The sequence below is a fragment of the Zootoca vivipara genome, chromosome 8 (genome assembly GCF_963506605.1).
Source record: "Zootoca vivipara chromosome 8, rZooViv1.1, whole genome shotgun sequence".
Lineage (NCBI taxonomy): Eukaryota > Metazoa > Chordata > Lepidosauria > Squamata > Lacertidae > Zootoca > Zootoca vivipara.
In genome coordinates, this window is record NC_083283.1 from 78,891,135 (window position 1) to 78,912,412 (window position 21,278).

Sequence of the window (21,278 nt, forward strand, 5' to 3'; positions counted from 1 at the left end):
AGACAGACAATTTATTTGGAGTGAACATACCTTTTCGACATAGCTTATTTGTCAAGTTCAAATTCGGTGTGTGTGCGTGTGCGGGCAATGGTGTCAACTCGGTGGAAGAAGTGCTGTTTTTTGTGGGTGAGATGCTAATGATGAGAAGGGGAGGGTGGGGGGTGGTAGGGAAGTTCGAAGAAGAAACGAAAATTGGCATGCCACAAATCATTTTTTTTGTTTTTTAGAAAAAGGAAAAAAAGGGAGGAGGGAACAGAACAGACAAACAACTCCCTCCCCAAGAAGCTGAATTCGAATCTCGCGCCTGGTAAACTTTGCAAGGTAAACGCAGAAGGACGCCTCTATAAACTAGTGGAACGTGCTATGGACTTAAATAACCGTGAAGACATTGATCCCTTAAGGCTGCAGCCAAGTGACAGTCTTTTCGTTCTCTCTCCATTTATACCGGCAGCTTTTAAAATCCTTGCTCGGTTTTTGCGACGGAAAAAACGCCTCTGGTTTGGAGCGGAAACTCTCTCCAAGTCTTTCTCTCTCTGCGTGTGTCTCTCCACCTCCCGCCGCTCAGTCCCTCGGGGCCAAGCCTGTCTGCCCCCCCCCATCCCACCGTCTTGCCTCCCTCCCCCGGCCTGTCCCAGGGAGGCGGACGGGTCGGTCGTTAGGAGCAGAACATTTTGCTGCCTGCTTTGGGGAAAGCCAGAAAGTCTTTGCCGGAGTCCTGGGGCGCAGCCAGGCCTGCCAGCTGCCCCTTGAGCACGGCGGTGGCGCCGCCGCCCAGCGAGCGCCCCAGAGCCCCCGTCTCCAAGAGGGAGCCTTTGGTGGTAGCCCAAGACACTGCGGTACTGCTCAAGGCCTGGTTCAAAGTACTGTGCCGGAAGAGCGGGTCGTGGAACACGCCGTCAACCCAGTTCCTGAGGTTGGTGACGGGGGAATCCTTCGGGTGCCTCTCCAAGACGCCCCCAGGCGTCGGGGGCGGGGCCGGTGCGGCGCTAGAAACACAGGACGCCCCCTGCTGGCGCTTCAGCATACACGACGGGTACTCGGCCTGGTTGAGCGAGGTGGCCGTGTGCGCCAGGGACCAAATCCTCGGCTTGCTGGACGCCTCCAGGAGCTGCTGCTGCTGGTAACACGGCTTGGCCTCGCAGCTCCTCTGCCGCGCGCTCAGCAGCTCCGCCGCCTCGCAACCCTCCGCGCCCGCCGTCGGGTCCTTGAGGCAGCTCTTTGCCCGCTCGAGAGGGCTTTCCAGCGGGGCGGCGCCGGCGCCCAAGGAGGAGGGATCCTTGCAGGCCTCGGTGGCGCACGCTTCCCCCTCCGCGTGGCCGAAAGCGGCAGCCTTCAGCTCGCCCTCGGAGCTCTCCGACTCCAGCGGGTCGTAGTCGTCCAGGTCGCTGAGGCCCAGCTCTTTGTCCTCCTTGCTGGCCGGCTCTGAGCAAAGGAAATAAAGGAGGGCATGTTACCAACGGGACGGGCAGGGCGCGGCAGATACATTTACAGTTGAGGTTCCTGCATTGCAGGGGGTTGGTCTAGATAACCCACGGGGTCCCTTTCAGCTCTACGATTCTATGCAATGGCTTTAAGGCTAGGACTCCTTCACCCATTCTCTGTCTGTTTTGCTTCCCCTCACTCTTCACAACAGCTCTGTAGGAGGATGTGCGGTTAACAGCAATCCCATTTTACTAATCGGAACCAGAAGTGTTGGATGGGAAGTGTATAGGGGAACACGACCAGCTAATATAGGCTGCGCCCCTTTACCTGGCTGGCTGGACACAGTGGGAGTGGCTCTCACAGGGAGGATTTCCTAGTGTAGACCCTGTGAGATCCAACGTCCCCTGTGTGTGCCTTTCTAGCAAGCACGTATTGTTGGTTTGACTGCGTTGTAAACCTCCCACAACTTACCCAAGGCCACCCAACCACTGCATGACTTCCAAAGGTTTTGAAACCCAAATGAAATGCCGGTGTTGCGCTCAGGCCTAGCAAAATAAGCGACGCACTTCTCTACGCGAGGAAGCAAATCTTTTTTTGGTCGGATGGGATGGAAACAGTTGCAAAGCCCAGCAGGCGCACCCCTCATTTGACAGCCCCCTTCCCCTGTCAAAGCAGAGCTGGACAGACTCAGAACGTACACTGGCTGCCTAAGGACATTCTCTCGAAATCCCCGGGACATAATGGGGACACTGGCAGCGCAGCTCAACTGCCAATCCAGAAGCCTCTTTATTGCATTAAGGGCAACACACCCATACTTTTTGTCTCCTGGACTCCCAACACCCATCACCCTTCTGTTTCCCCACGTGTCCAGTATCCTCGTCCCAGAGGAGGGCGACAGGGCTAAGATAGCTCCTCCTTCCCGTATACTGCTAAGAGACTTGGAAGATACCCTCGAGTTTCTCATTCTTCAAGCTCTCCCCTTGACCCTCTCCCTCGTCCTCGTCCTCGTAGGGTCTCTTTTCGTCCGCACACTTGTTCCTGGGGGGCCAAGTCATCTTGTTCTCCTTCTTGAGCCTCCTCCTGGCGTTGGCGAACCAGGTGGAGACCTGCGTGAGGGTCATCTTGGTGATGATGGCCAGCATGATCTTCTCGCCTTTGGTCGGGTAGGGGTTCTTGCGGTGCTCCTGCAGCCAGGCCTTCAGCGTGCTAGTGGTCTCCCGAGTGGCGTTTTTCCTCCGCGTCCCTCCATCCATGGTACCATATCTAGGACGGGGTGGGGGGGGGAGAGTGTTAGTGATAATGCAGCGCCAACTAGCCGGAAGAAAGCACCACCCACATGGTGTGATTCACCGACGCAATTCCATTTCCCGTGAGAAAGGGATCCTGGTATCAAAGGTTCACCTCTTTCTACAAAACCCAGAACGCGCTGGTCTTACCAGGAAAACGGTTCAACTTGGTTAAGCCTAGCAGCTAGAAAGACGGAGCGTTGGGATACACAATTGGTGATCAATAGGACCTTAACCAGGTTGCTACCCTGCCTATCCTTACTTGGGAGTAAATCCCCCTTGAAAATGGGGTCGCACAGTTAATCTTGTGATTTAGGCTCACCTCGAACATGGATGGAGTCTTTAGGACTTGCCTCGCAAATAACTTACTAGGGGCAAGACCAATGTACACCTGATCTAAATCGGGAGTATAGACAGCCTCGAAACAACGGCACTCGGGCTCCTGAAAAGCGTGCTGCGGATCTTGTACAGTGTATACACGCTTACTCTGAACTGAGTCCCGGTGACTTCTGAGTTTGCACCGGATTTGCATGTCTACTTCAGAAGGCAAACAGGCGCCCTTGGGAGGTGTCCAAAATTCAACTCCTGCAAAATGGATATCCTAAAATAATCAATTAATCAATCTACTCTTGTTCCAGAGCTCTGAGAGAGTCCACCGAAGGAACCTCGGGGCGCAGTTATTAATTAAAAATTACTTTATTATTAGTAAATTTCTTCTCTCCTACCCATTCCATATATATATGCTGCACAAGACACTCGGCTATACCTGAATATTTAATGCACACCATCGAAGGAAAGGTCATCAGCACCCAGTGGGCTTAAAAGGTTGGAGCAGCGTAAGGAGGATTCTTGGTGTTTGTGTTTTAAAGCAATAACCGCACCAAAGATTTTAATAAATGAACTACAAAATTGTTCGGCACATTTGTAAACGTGGTGGGGGAGTGACAAAAAGCGGCCTCCAACTTGCCCATGTAAAAGTAAAAAGAGAAGCCAGTAGGGGATGAGCGAACATTTTGGTTCACACATGTCAAATGATGAGTGAAAGGCCAACGTGACGTCTAGCTCGTGTGAACGAACCAAAGCCAGCCCAACACAGGCAGGACTTCCTGGCACCTTAATCGCCGTGGTGTTCAACGGGACCGATTGGACCATTTGAGGTTGGCGACCTCAAGTAATGATTTGCAGGGGCTAAAGAGTAGTCAGAAATAGAAGCCTCAGGAAAGAACTTCCCTTTCATTTCACGGTGTTTTTCAGCAGAGTCGGTTTCATGCATTCAGATCCCAGTTAAGGAAGTGTGCCCAACTCAAGCGGAGAGAAAGGTCGCGCGAGCACGTGTGAAGCAGCCCGTGGAAGCCAGTCGGGAAGAGGTATTTGTGATTAAATCAATACGGATCTATCGCTGTGATAGCGCAGGTCCTATCGCATAGATCGAGCGCTAAGGCAACCACAGTGCTTTCCTACTATCCCTGGACAATATCAATCAGCATATAGGGATGCTATACTTGAAAACGCTAGAGGATAAAACGCCAATGATATAGTAGGACGCTGGTGTGACTTCGCCTTGCCTTCAGATGTATTGTGTTCCGCCAATGAAGGCGTGTCTTCCTTTCTGACTTCGTACCTTGGGTATCAAAGCCCACCATTGGATTTCCGCATGTGCAGAAAACTAGGCTGTAGCCTGTGGAAAGCGAAGGCATGCGAATAAAATGGCATACGGGAGCTAATTGAGATCGACTCCGTAAAACTCTTATCAGGTGTGGGGAAACCTCCCCCACCCCGCGCGCCAGACTACAAGTCCCATCAGCTCCAGCAAGCATAGCCACTGACCAGCGATGATGGGAGTTTAGCAACATCTGGAGCAGAGTTTCCCGAAGTTCGGTCCCCAGCTGTTCTTGGACTACAATTCCCATCATTCCTGACCATTGTTCCTGCTAGCTAGGGATGATGGGAGCTGTAGTCCAAAAACAGCTGGAGACCCAACTTTGGGAAAGCCTGATCTGGAGGACCAAAAGTTCCCCCCACCTAATTAAGATAAAGGATGGAGACAAAGCTTTCCCCAACTGGATGACCTATATACCGTATGTTGTTGAACTACAACTCTCATTATCGAGTTGGCCGGGCTGGCTGACGCTGATGGGAATTGGAGTTCAACAGAGCGGAGGGCCGCGGGCAAATCCGCTTACTCCTTCGTAAAACGGATCGGGTCGCAGTATCGATCTCCATTTAATCAATGCGGACTTGCTTCCAAAGAAATACAGTATAGCCAGGAGAGGAGGGATGTCACCGAGATTAAGATCGGGCTGGCAGACGAATGAAAGAGGTCAAAAGGAAAGTTTTTGCATTTGCTGCGGGCTCCTCCAAAACGAATCGGAGATTAGAGGCGTAAAACTAGCTCCGGATCAGTGCAGAAGAACGAAGAACAGGTTCATTTCGTGCAGACAACACGGAAACATAACTTATTGGCATTTATAGAGATAAAGAGCGGACGCAATTAAAGCTCCATTTAAACCAGTGGGAGCTTGCCATTTCTTTCTTTCGGGAATTCGCTGGCTTTTAGGCTCCTTGGTTTCTCGCTGGAGTCAATGGGGTTTGAGCCGATTCAGGGCAGGTTCACACTGCACCGATTCCTCGTGCCTGATCTGGTGAGCAGCCATATCACCAGCAGCCAAGCACGGCCGTTCTCAAGGAAGCGCGCTTCAATGCTTGCTTCAGATGCATTTCAGGATCCCGGTTTGCAAGCGCTCCATTGGTGAGATCAGAGATCATCTGACTATGACACGGGGGGGGGGTGGCTTATTCTGGCCAGACTCGTTTCCTACTGGTCCTTTGAGAAAAGCACAAGCTGCTGAAGACGTTTCCTGATTAAGAAGCGCAATTAACCTCCTCTCCTCCCCTTGGCCCCCACCGCCTTTTCCTGCCCCGCAATGAATGGCTGATGGTTTGTTTCTTACCTGTCATATTGATACTGACTGAGCGTGTGGTCGTATGGATAGTATGCAGCCGCCTGGGTGATTCCCGCATGCGCAGATCCGCTCCCATCCTTCGAATCAAAGCTGTTCTGGAACATGAAAAGCAAAGGAGTCTACTTATCAGCGCTCCCCTCCCCCACGGGCAGTAGTGCTAGTGCTGCTGCTGCTGCTGGGGCAGGAATGGAGACATGCACAAATGAGGACGTTTTTATTTATTTTTTGCAATGGAGAAACACACCGAGGAGCAAAAAAACCCCAAAAAAACCTCTAGCACATTTTCAAAGCTAAACAGGATCCGGCTTGATCTACACTTCTGTGATTCTATCAGGAGGTTGAACTGTTTAGGCTGCAAACTTGGGCACAAGTCTCACTGAACTCAGTACCGCTTACTTCCGAGTAGGCTGGCCTAGAGTATTTCAGCAAGTGCTTACATTTCTTCAATTCCTGAAGTTCCTTGTACTCTGTCCACTAACTCAATGTTAGCATCTCTTGGCCCGATTTGATGCACATTTACTCAAAGGAAACCTTATCTTCCTGCAATGGAATTTACTCACAGGGAAGGTGATCAAGCCTCTGGAGTCCAGTGCTTTCCATCATCCGACTAAGAATGGTATTTTATACACACTGGGCTCCAAGAGCAAGTGACTAGGGATAAGCAAGGGTCAAATATCACCTAGAGAGAAAGTCAAATCCCTAACACACTTTCGCTGATCCCTGAAACACAAGTGCGAAAGTTGAAGTGCCCTCTTAAAACAGGCTGCAATCCTCAACAAACATACTTTCCTAAAAGGGGGGGGGGCAATTGCAGTAAATGGGACGTGACCTGTTTGCCACACAGGGAAGTATACGAAGAGCAATTTCTTAACGCATACATTTTATGCATAATTTCACATTTAAGCATTTGGTGAGCGAACTCGAGTTCCTGTTCCAGTAACAACTCCGGACTCGCTTTCTTGGGTCAGTTTCAGTACACAGATAGAGACCAGCAATGCCACGATGTCTTGGCTCTTATCATTTATCTCTAATTAAGTAGTTGGATCGCAGAGATCAGCAGACAATAGTTTCTCAGAGTTTATTACCGTCTATCTCTAATTCCATAGTTGTAGGCTGATCTCCGTGTTGTTAGACACCTGCATTAGCAACGCCTATGATTGACTGAAGTTTCTCACAACCCCTATTCATATTCACTTCGGATTACCCCATGGCACATAGACAGGTTACATAGCCGTTGGCTAATTAAACAATCCGTGGCTTTTTAAACTCTCTCTCTCTGTGGATTATTGTTATGGTTTGCTACTACGTTTTGTGTTTTTATATTGTAAACCGCTCTGTGCTCTTCGGATGAAAGGCGGCATAGAAATTTAATAAAGAAAATAAATAGGAAACATTTTGTAATCCCTCCAGGTTTGCCTGTACTAGTGATACAACTCTAACTCTGTCCACACTTACACACACGTGGGGATGCACAACACACACGTTGCTATTAAAAAGTGCATAACTACAAATTAGGTCCCGCTTAACTTGATGAGGTTTACTCCCTAATGAGTGTGCTTAGGATCTCAACCTTCCTTAATGTCCTTAGGGACTGGGTTGAGCGGTGAAACTTCTAGCTAAGCTGCGACTCTCTCAGTTTGTTGACTTGGAAGAACCAAAGTCACTTGGTAAGGGATAAGTGGGGTTTCCTTCTTGCCCAGTCAATGCGTTGAGGTGGAAGTCGTGCTTATAGCCGCTCGCTGCGCTGCGCAGAAGACTTACCAAGGAGTAGAAAGCCGACGCCTCCGTCCCGTAGGTCACGTAGTTGCCATAGCCTTGCGTGTTCGTGTAGGGACTCCCATAGACTCCCAGGGCAGCTGCCGAGTTGAGCTCGTGCCTGGCCGTGGCTAGCAGTCTGCTCTCATACACGGGGCAATAGACGGGGGTCTGAGCCGAGGCTGCCGCCCCAGAGTCCGTGAGGGTCCTGCCGGTGGTCTCACAGCAAGTGGTCAAGGAGTTGGTGGTCATCAGGAACTAGGAAGAGAGAAGACAGGGCAGTGATCGGGGAAGGGGCAACTCACAGCCATGGCAACCAACAGGCCGATCTACCAACCAGTTCTAGCGAAGGCTGTTTTTGGTCCCAAATCAGTGAGGTTTCACACAACCCACTGACTTCCGTGTCCATTGGTTTTAATGAGCATCTCTTCTTCACGTTAATTAGTCCGGAACAACCGCCACCCCCTCTATCCGACCTCACAAAGGGCACAAACTCGGGTCAGCACGGTCCATCAGTGTTATCACACAGAAGGGTGGTGAAACGCGCGATTAAACGGTCGTCTGCAACCGCCCAGTTATGGTACTTGCAGAATCCTCAGCTCCCAAGATGGAGCGGGAGGGGGGGGGGAGACCCAGGCCGAATAGCGGAAGGGAAAGGCAGTGGAAGGAAGTGGCTGTAATCCTATGCACGTTTACCTGGGAGCAAGTCCCATTGTGCTCAATGGGGCTGACTTGTGAATAGACCTGCATGGGCTTGCACCGTTAGTGATCTTAAATAAGTACCTTATATATTATGTTAAACCCAGTGGCTTAACTGGTTTGTGGATCGGGGAGAAATTTAAAGATCGGTTGGGGAGGGGGGGAAACCTAGCTCCAGTTCATACTTGTCAACTAAAGAGAAAGAGAGAGAGAAAATACTTTTCAGTTCTTAATGCATTCTTCCGGCAAGCTAGACCGTTCACATTAACATTAATACATACATCCGTCTCGGTTCTAGAACACATTTATTTCCAAGTAAAAGTACTGAGAATGTTAATGAAGTTTAATCCAAGATCCGGCTTCAGGAGAGCTAATTGAACATTTGTTTTAATTGCAGATTCCAACACACACTTCTGTCCCACAGTGGGGGTGGGTCCTTTTAAGGGTACGATCCAGAAAGGAGCTGAGCTGATACAGCTGATACAGAGCCCCTGACTGCAGCGACCTCGCACCCCACGTCCCCACCCAAGTTCCTGCTAAACGAAGTGGCTCGTGAATCTGGCTTGAACCATCCACCCGCTTACTTCAGAGTAGGTCCGCGGACCCTTGGGAACGAGCTTCTTCCTTCTTATCTTTTGCCCCAGTTCACCTCTTGGCAGTAAGTAAAACCCTCTGAGATCAATGAACACCTGAGATCTTTCCGTCTTCAGCGGGCTGCAGGAGTAATTTGTTGCAGGCTAGCTAGCACCCCTGTGAGACTAGAGATCTTCCAGATCTTCAGGACACGGCTCTCCAACCCAATCCTAAACGATACCCGCCCTTGACTCCAATTTAGCTCCCCACCCCTCACTGTTAACATTCTCACTCTAGGTCAAGGTCCCTCCGAAGTAAGCCTCGATGAATCCAGGGCAGGTGGACTTTCTAAACCATTCGTGGTTAGAGCACCGCAGCATTAGGATACCAAGGCGACACAGTCTCCCTTTTACCTGGAAGTAAGTGCCTGTGGTTTCAGTGGGGCCTTACTTCCGCGTAATAATGGCAGTCACTGCTCTTGGGGAAGTGGGGGGGTGGTGGTGGTTCCATCCCTTCCCCCAGCCCCCAGTTGATCTGAAGCATATCAGGTCCCTACAAAAGCGCCTCCCATGAGATGGGAATTCTCCTGCGCGCCTTTACAGAGGGGGGCAGAGATGCGATGGGAAAGGGCGTAGATGCGATGGGAGTCAGGCAGGACTTACCTGGGGTGCAGACGAGTAGGGGTATCCGAACTGGGGGTAGGACATGGCCACGGGGGGCTCCCAGGCTCCACGAACAACCAGGAGAGGCGCTGGATCCGCGAGCTCCGGAGGCAGCCTAGCTGTGCCGTATGGCCCCGAGTGATGGATTATCCGAGCTTCCTAGGGGCTTAGAGGACCAAACATAAAACCATATTGAATTCATCTGCCTTGAACCTGAAACTATTTTTGTGTGTGTGTGTGTGTTGGGTGGGGTTGTCTTCCCTCCCCCGCACAACACACACACACCACACACAAAAAACTCACGATCTTAAAAAGATATGCCTAGGCAGCATGGCGCTTCTTCAACACGAATAACATAAAAGGCACAGTTGCTCTGAGGTTTCATGGGGGGTGGGGTGGGAAAATACATATTTTGCCCACACACAGGCAGCGGCGGAGGGGGGGGGGAAGAGAACCACCCCTAGCATCTGACGTCGAGAAGAAGAAAAAACCCTGCAGAAACTGCCTCTCGCTCGCCTATTTGTGTGCACCTTTGGGGTAGGCCACGGCCTGGAATTTAAACCAAATACCCAGGATGAAAGTATGTTTTCAAACGCCTCAGAGCACGCTGGCTGATCGCATTTTCAGGGAGTTCTCCTGCGCTGATAAGGAAAGCGAACCCCAAACGTACAAAATGGAAAGATCCTGAATGGTTCATAACTGCATCTCAGATATCAATAGTTTGGAGAGGAGAAATCAGTGTCGTCTCTCTCTCTTTCTCCCCCCCCCAATCACTGAAGGGTGGTCAGCACTTTTAATTAGAAATTAATGAGCAGCTGCCTGCTGCCTCCTCCCACTCCTCCCTGCCCTGCAGTAATCAGTCCCACTTACAAACGAGGCCGCTGGAAGGGCAAGCGCGCAAGCCAGGTTTTAAATCAACAGTTGAAACGAGCTCCGAAGCTGACAGCCAAAGCACGTGGAGAAGGCGACCCTTGGGAGGACCCCAAAGCCCCGCCACAAAAGTGCACGTTAGGAAAGGATAAGGAATGGGCATTTGCGCTGGGCGGACATTATGTTAGACGTTTTTAGGCTTTAAAAACTTTTTTGGGGTGGGGAGATATGGAAAACCAAAGTGAGGAGGGACCACAACTTTGAATAAACTTCAGGCCATTGAGTGGCAAGGGGAGAGTGATCTTCAAACTCAGGCCAGATTTGATTTGCAAAGCGAGAGCATCTATCCATACTCAAAACAACAGCTGGCATTCATACAGCATCGTGCAATCTTCAAACTACTTCGCATGCATTCTCTCAGGAATCCTTACAAGAGCAATGCAAAACTGAGTATTTCCAGTACTTAAAATAAAATTGGGGCACGGGTCCAAATTTACATTAAAAATTGCATATGCTAACTTAAATGTCTATGTGCAGATATAGACAGCAAAGCCAACTAATTCCTCATCCAAGCCACTCTAGTTAAAAAATCCAGTTAACTGGTACCCACTTCAGATGTGTTCTTCTTTAATTCATTTAACCAGTAGTAAAGTGAATTTCCCAACAGATCCTGCTTCAAATCAATTAAGCACCCCTTCAATTATCCCATTTCATTACCTCCAACTCAAGAGAAAGTCATCTTCAACTGATGTAGTTCGTCAAATTTACACCCTTATACCTCAAATTAATGTCAATTAAGACCATCCCTTTCATTTCCCCATGGATTCATTATCCACTAGAAACACTCGGGGCACAGAGAAAAAGATCTGGGATCTGAGATACTCAGGCTCACCACTACTGTTAGCTACAGCCTGGTCAGTATTATCATCCTGGTCTTGCAGTGTAGGACAGATGCTGAGAGGGTGGTTGGCCTAAAACCTCTTAGCAAGTTCATAGGGGAGGGGATTTTCTGGTTCATAGTCTGTTTTCCCCACTACCTGTGCTAAGGTAGCTCTCAAACTCTCTCTTAATGGTTTTGATTTTTTGTTGTGGGCAGGTTTTCTGGCCAGGTAGACTATGAAAACTCATTCATATTTTTTAATCAGGAGACCATTGCAGTTGTGATTTCCTGGAATAAATATGGTAGCAGCTCCCCGTATTGTCAAGCACCTCATCCTTCCTCTGGTGTGTCCTCTCTCACATGTCCACATGGCAGAGAAACAATAAATCAGCTTTGTCACACCTGGCTTTCAGTCCTTAACTTAAGCCACATTTTTCTGAGCGGCAGCACAGAAATATATGAAATAATTGTGGTTCCCTCTCTGTATCATACAGATTCACTACCTGTGACAGTCAAACTTTCATACAGTTTTATCAAACTGTGCCCCTTTCTCTCAATGCCCACTTGGTATCCATTAGCTCCCCAGAATCCCAATGTCCAAGAGTCGCTAGTTTATATTATAACATGAGATCATAGGACAGCACTACCCTCTCTTTAAAAAAAACCTCTGATATTTGACCAGAGACTCTGTTTGAATGAGAGCAGAAGGCAGAGCTAGACCTTTCCTTAGCCCCTCCCCTTTTGCACCTTTGGATTATCTCTGGCCTCTAATCTAAGATACATTCACAACAAGCCCTTTAAATTTCACATGAGTTGGTCAAGAATAGTTATCACTCCCACCTTTGAACTGGAAGAGAGGGAAGTGAGAAAAATCTACCTTTCCTGAAAGTGTGCGTAAAGTGTTTTAAGAGGTGGCTAATTTACTATGTGATCTGTGTATACATTCTTATTTCATTTTATGACTACAAATATAAGACTACACCAGAAAGTCATTTTCTTGGAGACTTATTAAACCGTAGATCTCACATTTCTGCCAAAGCCTCTTGTTAGACCTTTTTATTCTACTAGGGAAGTTTAAGTGTTTGATGGGAGTGGGGCTTTAAATGTTTAATGAGAATGATATTTGGTATTTCTTGATTTCTTTCTCTCGTTGTTAGCCCAAGTCACCAGCACCATCGCTGGAAGGAGCAATGCACATTTCATTGATGTTAGTAGCAAAACACCAATTAATTTTAATCGAGTTGGAATTTCTGCAATGCTGAGTGCTGTCTAGGGCTCCAAGGCCCACCCTTGATTCTTTAGGCAAGTCGGGGATCTCTCATTCTCAGTGTGTGATCCTAAACATTTGGATCCTTAAAGACTTTTCTGTAGTCTTCCTTCTCAGCGAACATGCTGGCCTTAGCTGGAAAGAGCCAAATGAGCTAAATGCTCAATAGGATGGTTTCAGATAGGAAGGCCACTGCCATCAGTAAAGTGGGATTAACAGAATACAGTATTCTGGATGAAGGAACAAGGTAAAATCAGAAAGAATCTGGTACTTTAGAAGGTTCACCATAAAGATGAAAATTGCATTCAAAAGGCAAATACACTGCAAATGAAGTTTTGTTTGAACTCCATTCCCATTTATGGAAGTTGGTTGCATGGAGGGTCACGGAAGCCCTAGGCAAAACCTATTAAAAGTATAGGACCCTACGCAAACTCGTGGGCTAGGCTGAAGGTCTCTTTCTCTCCCCAGGATACTTATCATCTGTCCCATTTAGAGGGTAGGCCAGGATATAAATTCAGCAAAAATGTTCACTTTGAAGACAGTTCCAGTGTGATTGACTTCCGGCATGTTTATTAATCCTAAAGGATTAATTTACTTATAGTACCGGTATTACTCTACTCAAATTCTACTTTTGACCATAAAACAGCAGGAGATATCCAGCAGCAGTCATACTCAGGGTAGAGCCTTAAGTCCACTGACTTCAATGGAACTATGATATGACTGCCATTGGATATACCCAGGAAATCTATTTTTTGAAAGTAAGTGATTTCAGGGGGGGTGGGCAAAAATATTATTTTTAATCATTTTTGTTCAAGGTGAGAGTGGGCTCTTACCCTCCTTAGTAACTCCCTCTAAATTCAAAGGAGCATTTACTTTGGGTTAAAAGAGAGAAGTTATTATTAAGAAGTTGGCATACCATTACTACTGGTTTCACCACCCCTATCAGTCCCCTTCACCTTGTCACCTTTATCCAGGCCTCTGGGAGGGTAGGGGATATAGAAAAACATCAATATCTGAAAATCGGGATACTCTGCCTAGAGGAACTTGCAGTGGGGAAGTTAGCCAGACCCAGGGCGGGGAGTTTCTGTGCGTATTTGCGCGCGTGGAGAGGGGAGGGCAGCTGTGTCGGGGGAGGGAGGGATGAAAGGAGTGCAGACTTGCTCGGAGAGCTGCCTGGGTTCAGACATGTGAATAGCCCCAGGGTCACACTCTAATTAATGATGATGTTCCCTTCTTCTCCCCAGCTGGAAGACTTGGTGCCTCCCAGGGACGAATCTGCCCGCTCTGACAGCTCGATTGAGGGTGATGGATGACTATCTGGAGACCGCAGTAAACCTAATATAATCATATCTGCTGCGTAATTGCTATAATTTACCGAGGCAAAGCCTTGGCTCTAGGAGGAGCGCGTTAAAAGGCAGCAAAGGAGCTCAGCTTCAAAAGAGAGGGCTACCCTGAACCTAGTTTAAGCGTGTTTATCTGGGAGTAAGAGACACAAGCGAGGCTTACTCCGAAGTAGATGTCTTCAGATTACCGGTGCTAATTCCCTGGAACTTTGGTGAGACACTGGGCTCATCCATACTGTCCTTTAATGTGGATAGTATGAGGGAAGGGAAAGTCTGGGAAGGCAGTGATTTTGAGGAGAGCGTCATATGGACAGTGGAGAATGAATGGAGGTTTTGGAAACTTAACCAGTCACATTAAACGACAGTGCGGACGACCCCCCCCCCCTTTCCACTCGCATTGTATGTTTACTCAAATGAACATGCCCTAATTCCAAGGAAGAGCCCAATTCCACGTGTGTGGTTTTTTTAAATTTTAAAGCAAATCCCACTATTGTTCGTCAGGAACTGAGACCAAACCGGGGATGAAAGAGTTAACACCCTCTCACCCCCCCCCAGGCTTCTGCTATCTCTCTCCGCTCCGCCTGCGGCTTTTAAGTGAAAAGAAATACGTCTAGCACATGTCCAAACACAGATCTATCGCGCGCAATATGTGGGGTGTCCCACCTTCTAGTCCGCAAACAAGGTTGTGATCCTGTGCATGCTTGTCACGGAGTCAAGCCCACTTCTGGGAAGCTATGCCCAGAGTCGCACTGTAAAGTTTATTTGGGTAGATCTGGAGGTCGCGACACACATCGGTAGAACTTTAGCGGAAGGAGGCATAAGATTGTAGCGGTTGTATTGAAATCTAAGAAATTAATATTTGCAGGGCGTATAAAACAGATCCGCCCCCTAGATTGTTCCAGCATGTATGCAAGTGAGTAAAAACGCGTGTAGAAAGCAACTCTTGAACGACTTTGCAGGGTAACTCGCTCCACAACAAACCAGCAAAGTCAGCACGGCCTAGGGTTTAAGCGTCTCAGACCCCAGGAATCTCCGGCACGCAGATCACTTAAAGCGGCTGAGCTATTCATGGCGGCCGCTCAAGTAGTTTAGGGATCGCAGACGCTTAACAAATAAATGCGTTGGGCGGGGCGGGGGCTGCTTCATGGGCAGGCTGTGACATTAATTTCCTTCCCCCCACCGGCTGCATTGCTAAAACTGTTTCTCTTCCTCGGAGCCCGCCTGTCGTTGACGAAGGAGCCAGCCAACGGGAGGAACCTCTTTCAGAAACGAAAGCCAAAGTTTGCAAGTACTTCATGGAGACTGGGGATGGTGGCAGCAATCAGAGCAGCTGCAGGTCTAGCCAGGCTTACTCAGAAGGCACAACCCCAGTCGACGGTAGTCACTTCTAAGGAAATTAGCTTTAGAGATCGTGGCCCTAAACAGGATGCAATCCTGTGCTCCTTTACCTGGGAATAAGACTCACCGAAACTCAATAGGAGTTACTTTCGAGGGGACCCGCTTATTAAAAAATAAATGATTGCACTCTGAGGGAGAGTAAGCCCCATTGAACGAGGACCATCTCTGAAGATAAAGGGAGACCCGAGAGCCACCCAACCTATACATTGCAGGTATACAATATCAGGAGGTGGGGGTGGGGATGTTTACTGCAACACGCAGGCGCGTCGGCCTCCAGGGGGCGGGGGCGGGGAGCAGCCTTCCAGATCTCCAAAGGAGTTCAGCGTTAAACGTTGCAATTAGCTGACTGAGGCAGACAACTTTTACAGAGGATGGTGCAATGTCCGTCCCCCCCCTTTCCGCGAAACCGCAACGTTGCAAATCAATCTCTCTCTCTCTATACACACACACACACGCATTTTTCAAATACTCAAACAATTCCACCGGGATCACCAACAACCCCCTGCACTTGCAGACAGAGCAAAGAAGTTTCTCGCCCGTTTCTGGATCCATAGCATAGCCTCTCTCCACCATGATCAATGCCATCCTATCCCGCTTCTATACAAAATTTCCTCCCTGGGACCGTTTGAACTGCAACCTTTATCCACGAAAAACGCAGCAAGTCTAGCATCGCGCTGTTGGTTAGGTGCTCAGCAGAAATGAATGCGATTTCCCCCCTTTTTGGCTAGGGACTTCCATAGCGTTGCGTTCAACTACAAAGTCGTGGTGGTGGGTGGCTAACTACTGGCCCCCCCCCCGACTTCGGAGTAACAGCACGATCAGTGCTGATTGACTTGGGAATGTGTCTAATTAGGTTCAGTGGCGCCCCCCTCCCCGCCCCCGGTAAGTATCCATAGGATTGCAACTTTAGGTTTGTATCCTCCGAAGCACGCTTCCTTGGAAGTTTAGGCGTTGGGATGAACGAGTCTCGTGCCCGAATAAACACGCGCAAGATCGGCAGGACTTCCTTCAACGCGCCTAATAGCAGGGTGCATGGCTCCAGCGCCACACACTCAATCGGAAGTCAGCCCCCAAAGAACGAAGTGGGATTCGAATTCCCTCGAGTCCCTTAAATACGGTAGTACTCTCCCATACAGCCTAAGTTTCTCTCTCCTCTAGCAAACACCATGCCAAGCGATGCCCCGTTTCCAGGCTCACCATAAATCTGTGTGAGGAAGGTGAGTTTTCTCGCAAACGCCCCACTTTACGAGGAAGACACGCTGATGAATTTCATTATCTCCCCATTCAGCAGCAAAGCTAGAAAGTAACTGTGTCCTAAAGGCAGTCCCTGCATTTAGCAGTGTACCTCGCTCACGAGGCGATCCAGGGACAGGAGTCTGAGCGCTATCCTGTGGGAAACAACAACTTTTGCGCATAAGGCAACAAGCTGACTTCTACACGTAACAGTGAGCAGCCAGAGCGAAGCCCTTCTTTTGCCAAAGCGTAATTATCATAACACCTCTCCCAAAATCAGAACGAGTGGGTGCTATTTCTTGAAAAACATCATCATCAGCAACAGCAACAAATACGCCGCGTAGCAGAGCGAAGTGTGCAGCGTCTTCAGGGTCTAAATCTCTGCAGATATTTTTTTTAATCGTTCTTCAAGAAACAAAAGCCAATGTCTGGTTTTTTTTTTAATCCTCCCCAAGAAAACTTGAAAGAAAGAGAAGTGCAGGCCCTAGCAGGTTAGGCAGCTGCTCTGATTGAGGTCGGCAGGAAATTGATCCGGACACGTTTTGAGCAGTTAGAGAAACCATCGGGTTACAGTATTTTTGTCCTAAATTTGTCTGCTTTAATGGCCCGGGACTAACAACTTCCTCGGGTTCCGAATTTGCAATTAAATTCGGATTAGAATTCTCAAGCCACCCCTGATAAGGAAAGAATCCGCCGCATCTTCGTCCCCAACCCCTACAAACACCCCCCCCCCCAGCACCCAAAAGGTGAATAATCTAAGTTGCACTCCTGCGCATATTAACTTGGGGGCGAATCCCAAATAAAAGGAGAGGTACTTCCTCCCACACCGTAAACACGGTTTGGATCGGGCCAGAAGTTAAAGGATCTGGAGCCCGCGACCTTGGAAAAACCTTTCCCAACGCTTTGGACTTCGGTGCTAGCGGCGTTTCTCCAGGTTTCCTGTCTGTAAAATGGATGAAAAAGCGTAAACTAGAAAATTGAGGGTTATCTCCTTGCAGGCGACCTCACCAAATCTGACACTGGACTTGAGCTAGTCAGAGACCTGCAGAGGGTCTAGGATCAACCAGTGCGTGTGAACAAACTGGTTTTAGACAGGCGCCTGGTCAGACCTAACTCAGAACCCCCCCTTTATTTTCACGCATGTATCTGCACAGACGTTTTTTGTCGTTTTATTCTCCCAGCCTGGCTAATAACCAAGGCGAATTTTCTCCTGTTACCAGCAACAACAAATCAATGGGATTCATTTGCCAATGTGTTTGGCTCTCCCCCCCCATTAAATCTCCCCCTTCGACTTACAGTAAGGAATCTGTGGCGCTCCTCCAAAAACCACCTCCCCAGAGGACCAGGTTAGAAGGAGGAGGACCCACCCAGTTCTTGTCAGCGTCGAAAGCTGTGAAACCGGAGGTATTAAAAGTGTGTCTTCGAACATGTGCAGAGTGCCTTGCAGTCACTCCCGAAGCATGCACAACAACAGGATTGGGATGGGAGGGGGGAGGTGACAGAGTTTCTAAGCAGCCCCACTTTTCAGGCTAGAAACTGTGTCTGAAATCCTATACCCACTTGGCTGCGAGTCCGCCGCGTTGTACTCCGTGGGACTTCCTACGCAGTAAACAAATACAGGATTGCACCGACCAGCGCCGAGTTTACAGAAGCGATTTAAAGCACACACCCGCCCCGCCAAACAGAGGAACTTTACACCCGCACTTCCTTCATAGGGGTGTCCTCCCCGCGCCTTCACGGTCCTTCAAGCTTGGGCTCCTTTTCCATGTCCACCAAACTTTCTTGGCCAACGCAGCCTCCCTGCCCAAAGTCTCCTAGAGCAACCGACCAAAGTTGCACTCTATGCATGACCGCGAACACCCTTTCCCCATCCCCTTGCCGAGAACAGAAAAAGCATGCGTGTAAGGTGGCTTTCCTCTCAGCCCTAGGTAAACAGTGCCCAAGCCGCATGATGGATCGCCGGTAATTTCTCTTCCTTAGGCAGCCCGAGGTTTCCCAGCCGGCTGGCTGCAAAAGGCAGGCTATTGTTGGGGTGCGCGTGGATGGAGGGATGCATAGATGGGCGGAAAGGAAGCCGGGGTGCAAGTGCACCGCCAGCAAGGAAGTGTCTCTCTTTCTTGTTACCTGCAATCACGCCGGGCTGCGCCTACGATCTCCTGGCGAGAGCTTGTCCATGGCAAAGGGTGGCCGCGTCTTTTCGCCTCGCTCGCAGCGGCTCGCTTTGGAGAGAGCAGCAGCCACAGCAGCGCGCTAATGGAGACATTGCTCAGTGTATGGAAATACCTGACTGGAGTCAGTCCGACGAGTGAGTGCCTCCAGTCCCCAGGCGCCACAGTCACTTCACTAACCCCCTGCACCGGAGTGACGTTCGAGTGAAGAGCTGCGCTTACCGCGCGCCTTTTCCTCCTCCTGATTAACACTTTCCAACGCTGCCCTCGCTCGCTCGCTGCTGCTACTGCTGCTAACCACCTCCCCCTCCACGCTCACAACTTGCGCTGCTGGCCGCTGCCTGCGCAGGTCGACGCGCACAGCTCCGCAGGTTCGAGTCCAGAGGGAGGGCAGACGCAGTCCTCTTGCATTCCTAAGTCCAGCAAACGCGCTCTTTAAAAACCAGGCGCCACATTTCTATAGCTCTTTAGAATCTTCCAAGTTCTTCAGAACCATCGTCGTCGTAGCTATCCCCCTACAACAACCCTGGAAGGTAGGTCGATTACCTGCGGATGGAGGTAGGGGAGGTGGGGTGGGGAGAGAAGAGAAAGCACCAAGGCTTGTCATCAAACACTAGTTGGGGGTTGAGATGAGATCTAAACCCTGGGCTTCGTAGCTCACTGGCCGCTCTTTTAGCAACTATGCGACAACTGCTCATTGGCTCATTTCTGCAGCACTTTCATTGTCCAAAGCTATTTCTGACCCATTTCCAGCTTAGCATTATTTGGGACCCATTTCGACAGTAAGCCACGACTGGCTCACACCCTGTGCCCCTAGCAACCAAGAAGCTGACAACAATATCAAAATTTGTGAAAACTATTTAGCCTTATAATGCAATCCCATGTAAATCTATTAGGTCAGTTCCACTGAGTTCAATGGGATTTGCTCTCAAGTAAATGCCCATTGAATTGCAACCTTGCAACATAGGCCTAGGTACCTTTACTCAGAGGTAAGACTCACTGTGTTCAGTGGTACTTACTCCTAGATATGTGTGCCTAGGATTGCAGATTTATAGTGTGATTCTCTATGTTGTCTACTCAGAAGTAAGTCCCACAGAGTTCATGGGATTTACTTCCAGGTAAATTAGCACAGGACTGCACCCTTAATCTTATTCCAACCCTCTGAGCACTGTCCAGATTTGAATTATTTCCTTTCCTCCTAATGGGCAATTAGGTTGGGCCATACAACCCACGTCCCGCAGTCTGAAGTTGCCAAAGTCCCTTCTCCTAGCACACCAGAAGGAATCTTTCATTCAGGGTCCAGATCCCACTTACATGGGAAGTTCCTCAGCTTTGGAGGGAACAGGCAGAAAGTTGATTAGACCCAGAAAAGCCTATGCTGAGAAGCTGAAAGAGGTAACACTAAGACCAGATACTGAGGCCTGGAAATAAAGACCTTATATCTAATGCCTTTACAACTTGGAAGGAAGATAAGAAATTACCCCTGGCATCTGAATGCTGTTCTTTATTTGTGCTTGGGTGGTTCGTGTGGATGAAATATAGGTCTCCAACCCGAAACGCACTGCGGCCCAGTTGGTGCATTCTGTAGAATTAAATGGTAAAGCTCTTCCTGGCCTGTATCACTTCAGGCTGCAAAGGAAACTCCATCTTAGAAAGAAAGAAGCTCCTTCCAGATTCAAAACAAGCAGATGAGGGAGAAGAATGCAGCCGGGAGTCTTCCTCAAGCACACTCCCCACCACAGCCTTCACAAATTGCAATGCTTAACAAAGTAGTTCAATCCAAAGGGAATGAAAGCTTTGCCCACATGATTCTGCCTGCTGCAACTATAAACAGGAGCGAAGTATGTGCTGGCCGTCTAATAGCAGTTCCCTGATTTTAAGGGGTTTGCCATAATCAAGGCCATGATGGCTAAAGCCACCTAACAGGTGTGAATTCAACAGAGAGCAAGGCAAGCTACAGGCCAAATGACCTTGTGAATGGCTACCTCTGAATTAATGGCCTCACTTACCTTTACTTCTACTTATTTCAATCACACTCACTTTTGAGAATTTCCAAAGACTGGTCTTTTGCAAGAGGCTGTGCGAGTCTCTTGAAGCAAAAACCACAGAGAGTCTTGTGGCCCTTTCAAGACCAACACATTGATTATGGGATAAGCTTTCATGGAATCCACCCTGCTGGATATCTGCACCTGCAACTCAGGATAACACTTTGTGCATACGACGAAGTGGACTCCACTCCACAAAAGCTTATGCCATAATGAATTTACTTTTGAATAAATCGGCTTAGAACTGCCGCCTTTATTGTGGAATTGAGCCTTCGTATCGCTGTAATCCCTGCAACCTGCTAAAGTCTTTAAAGCTGTCGCTGGTGTATACTTCTGGGTAGAAGGGCAAACAACTTTTTACAGGCTGATCCTAAAAAACATTTACTTGGAAATAAGCTCTCTGGCCTTCTACAAACCTTATTTCCAAAGATCAAGTTGCTTTGCCTTTCTTGTTGCCTGTTACATTTAAAGGTGGAGGAGCAAGAGAGAAAGTAAGGGATATCAGTTATTTGGACTGGTGATATTCAGAGTTGTAAGCTCACTCAAAGGCCTGTTACAGTCTGAAATGTGGGCTGGAACTTTTCAAAAGAAAAAAATAGTTACAGTTTGTATCATTGCACATTATGGTATATGACATATGGAAAAATAAGAATGCTACTACTTTATATTTATATAGCTCTTTAAGATTTCCAAAGTGCTTCACAGACAAAATAT

The 21,278-nt window shown here is 48.6% G+C and overlaps 1 protein-coding gene and 1 long non-coding RNA gene across 4 annotated transcripts in view; one reads left to right on the forward strand and one right to left on the reverse strand.

Annotated features, from left to right (window-relative positions):
• IRX4 (iroquois homeobox 4) lies at positions 1-18,979 on the reverse strand. Of its 3 annotated transcripts, none has more exons than XM_035125902.2 (6): positions 18,476-18,979; positions 9,361-9,526; positions 7,433-7,684; positions 5,660-5,766; positions 2,372-2,685; positions 1-1,422 (listed from the first exon to the last, which is right to left on the reverse strand). In XM_035125902.2, the coding sequence occupies exons 2-6, from the start codon at positions 9,403-9,405 to the stop codon at positions 656-658; spliced, it is 1,485 nt and encodes a 494-aa protein (XP_034981793.1). In that variant the 5' UTR covers positions 9,406-9,526; positions 18,476-18,979; the 3' UTR covers positions 1-655. The 3 variants fall into 3 exon arrangements, with proteins under 3 accessions (XP_034981793.1, XP_034981796.1, XP_034981794.1); XM_035125905.2 differs by lacking the exon at positions 18,476-18,979 and adding an exon at positions 8,210-8,317 and having other exon boundaries at positions 9,361-9,520; XM_035125903.2 differs by lacking the exon at positions 18,476-18,979 and having other exon boundaries at positions 8,210-9,520.
• LOC118090308 (uncharacterized) overlaps positions 18,772-21,278 on the forward strand; it is a 9,282-nt gene continuing 6,775 nt past the window's right edge. The window contains exon 1 of the long non-coding RNA XR_004693235.2: positions 18,772-19,052. This is a non-coding gene — a long non-coding RNA (uncharacterized LOC118090308). The remainder of the gene's footprint in view (positions 19,053-21,278) is intronic.

Excerpts from the sequence above, each read along its gene's own strand:
- IRX4 (XM_035125902.2), bottom strand. The coding sequence starts at position 9,405 with ATGTCCTACCCCCAGTTCGGATACCCCTACTCGTCTGCACCCCAG. Across the intron at positions 7,685-9,360 it reads CCTACTCGTCTGCACCCCAG|TTCCTGATGACCACCAACTC; the intron begins GTAAGTCCTGCC and ends CTCTCTTCCTAG. Across the intron at positions 5,767-7,432 it reads CGTCGGCTTTCTACTCCTTG|AACAGCTTTGATTCGAAGGA; the intron begins GTAAGTCTTCTG and ends TTCATGTTCCAG.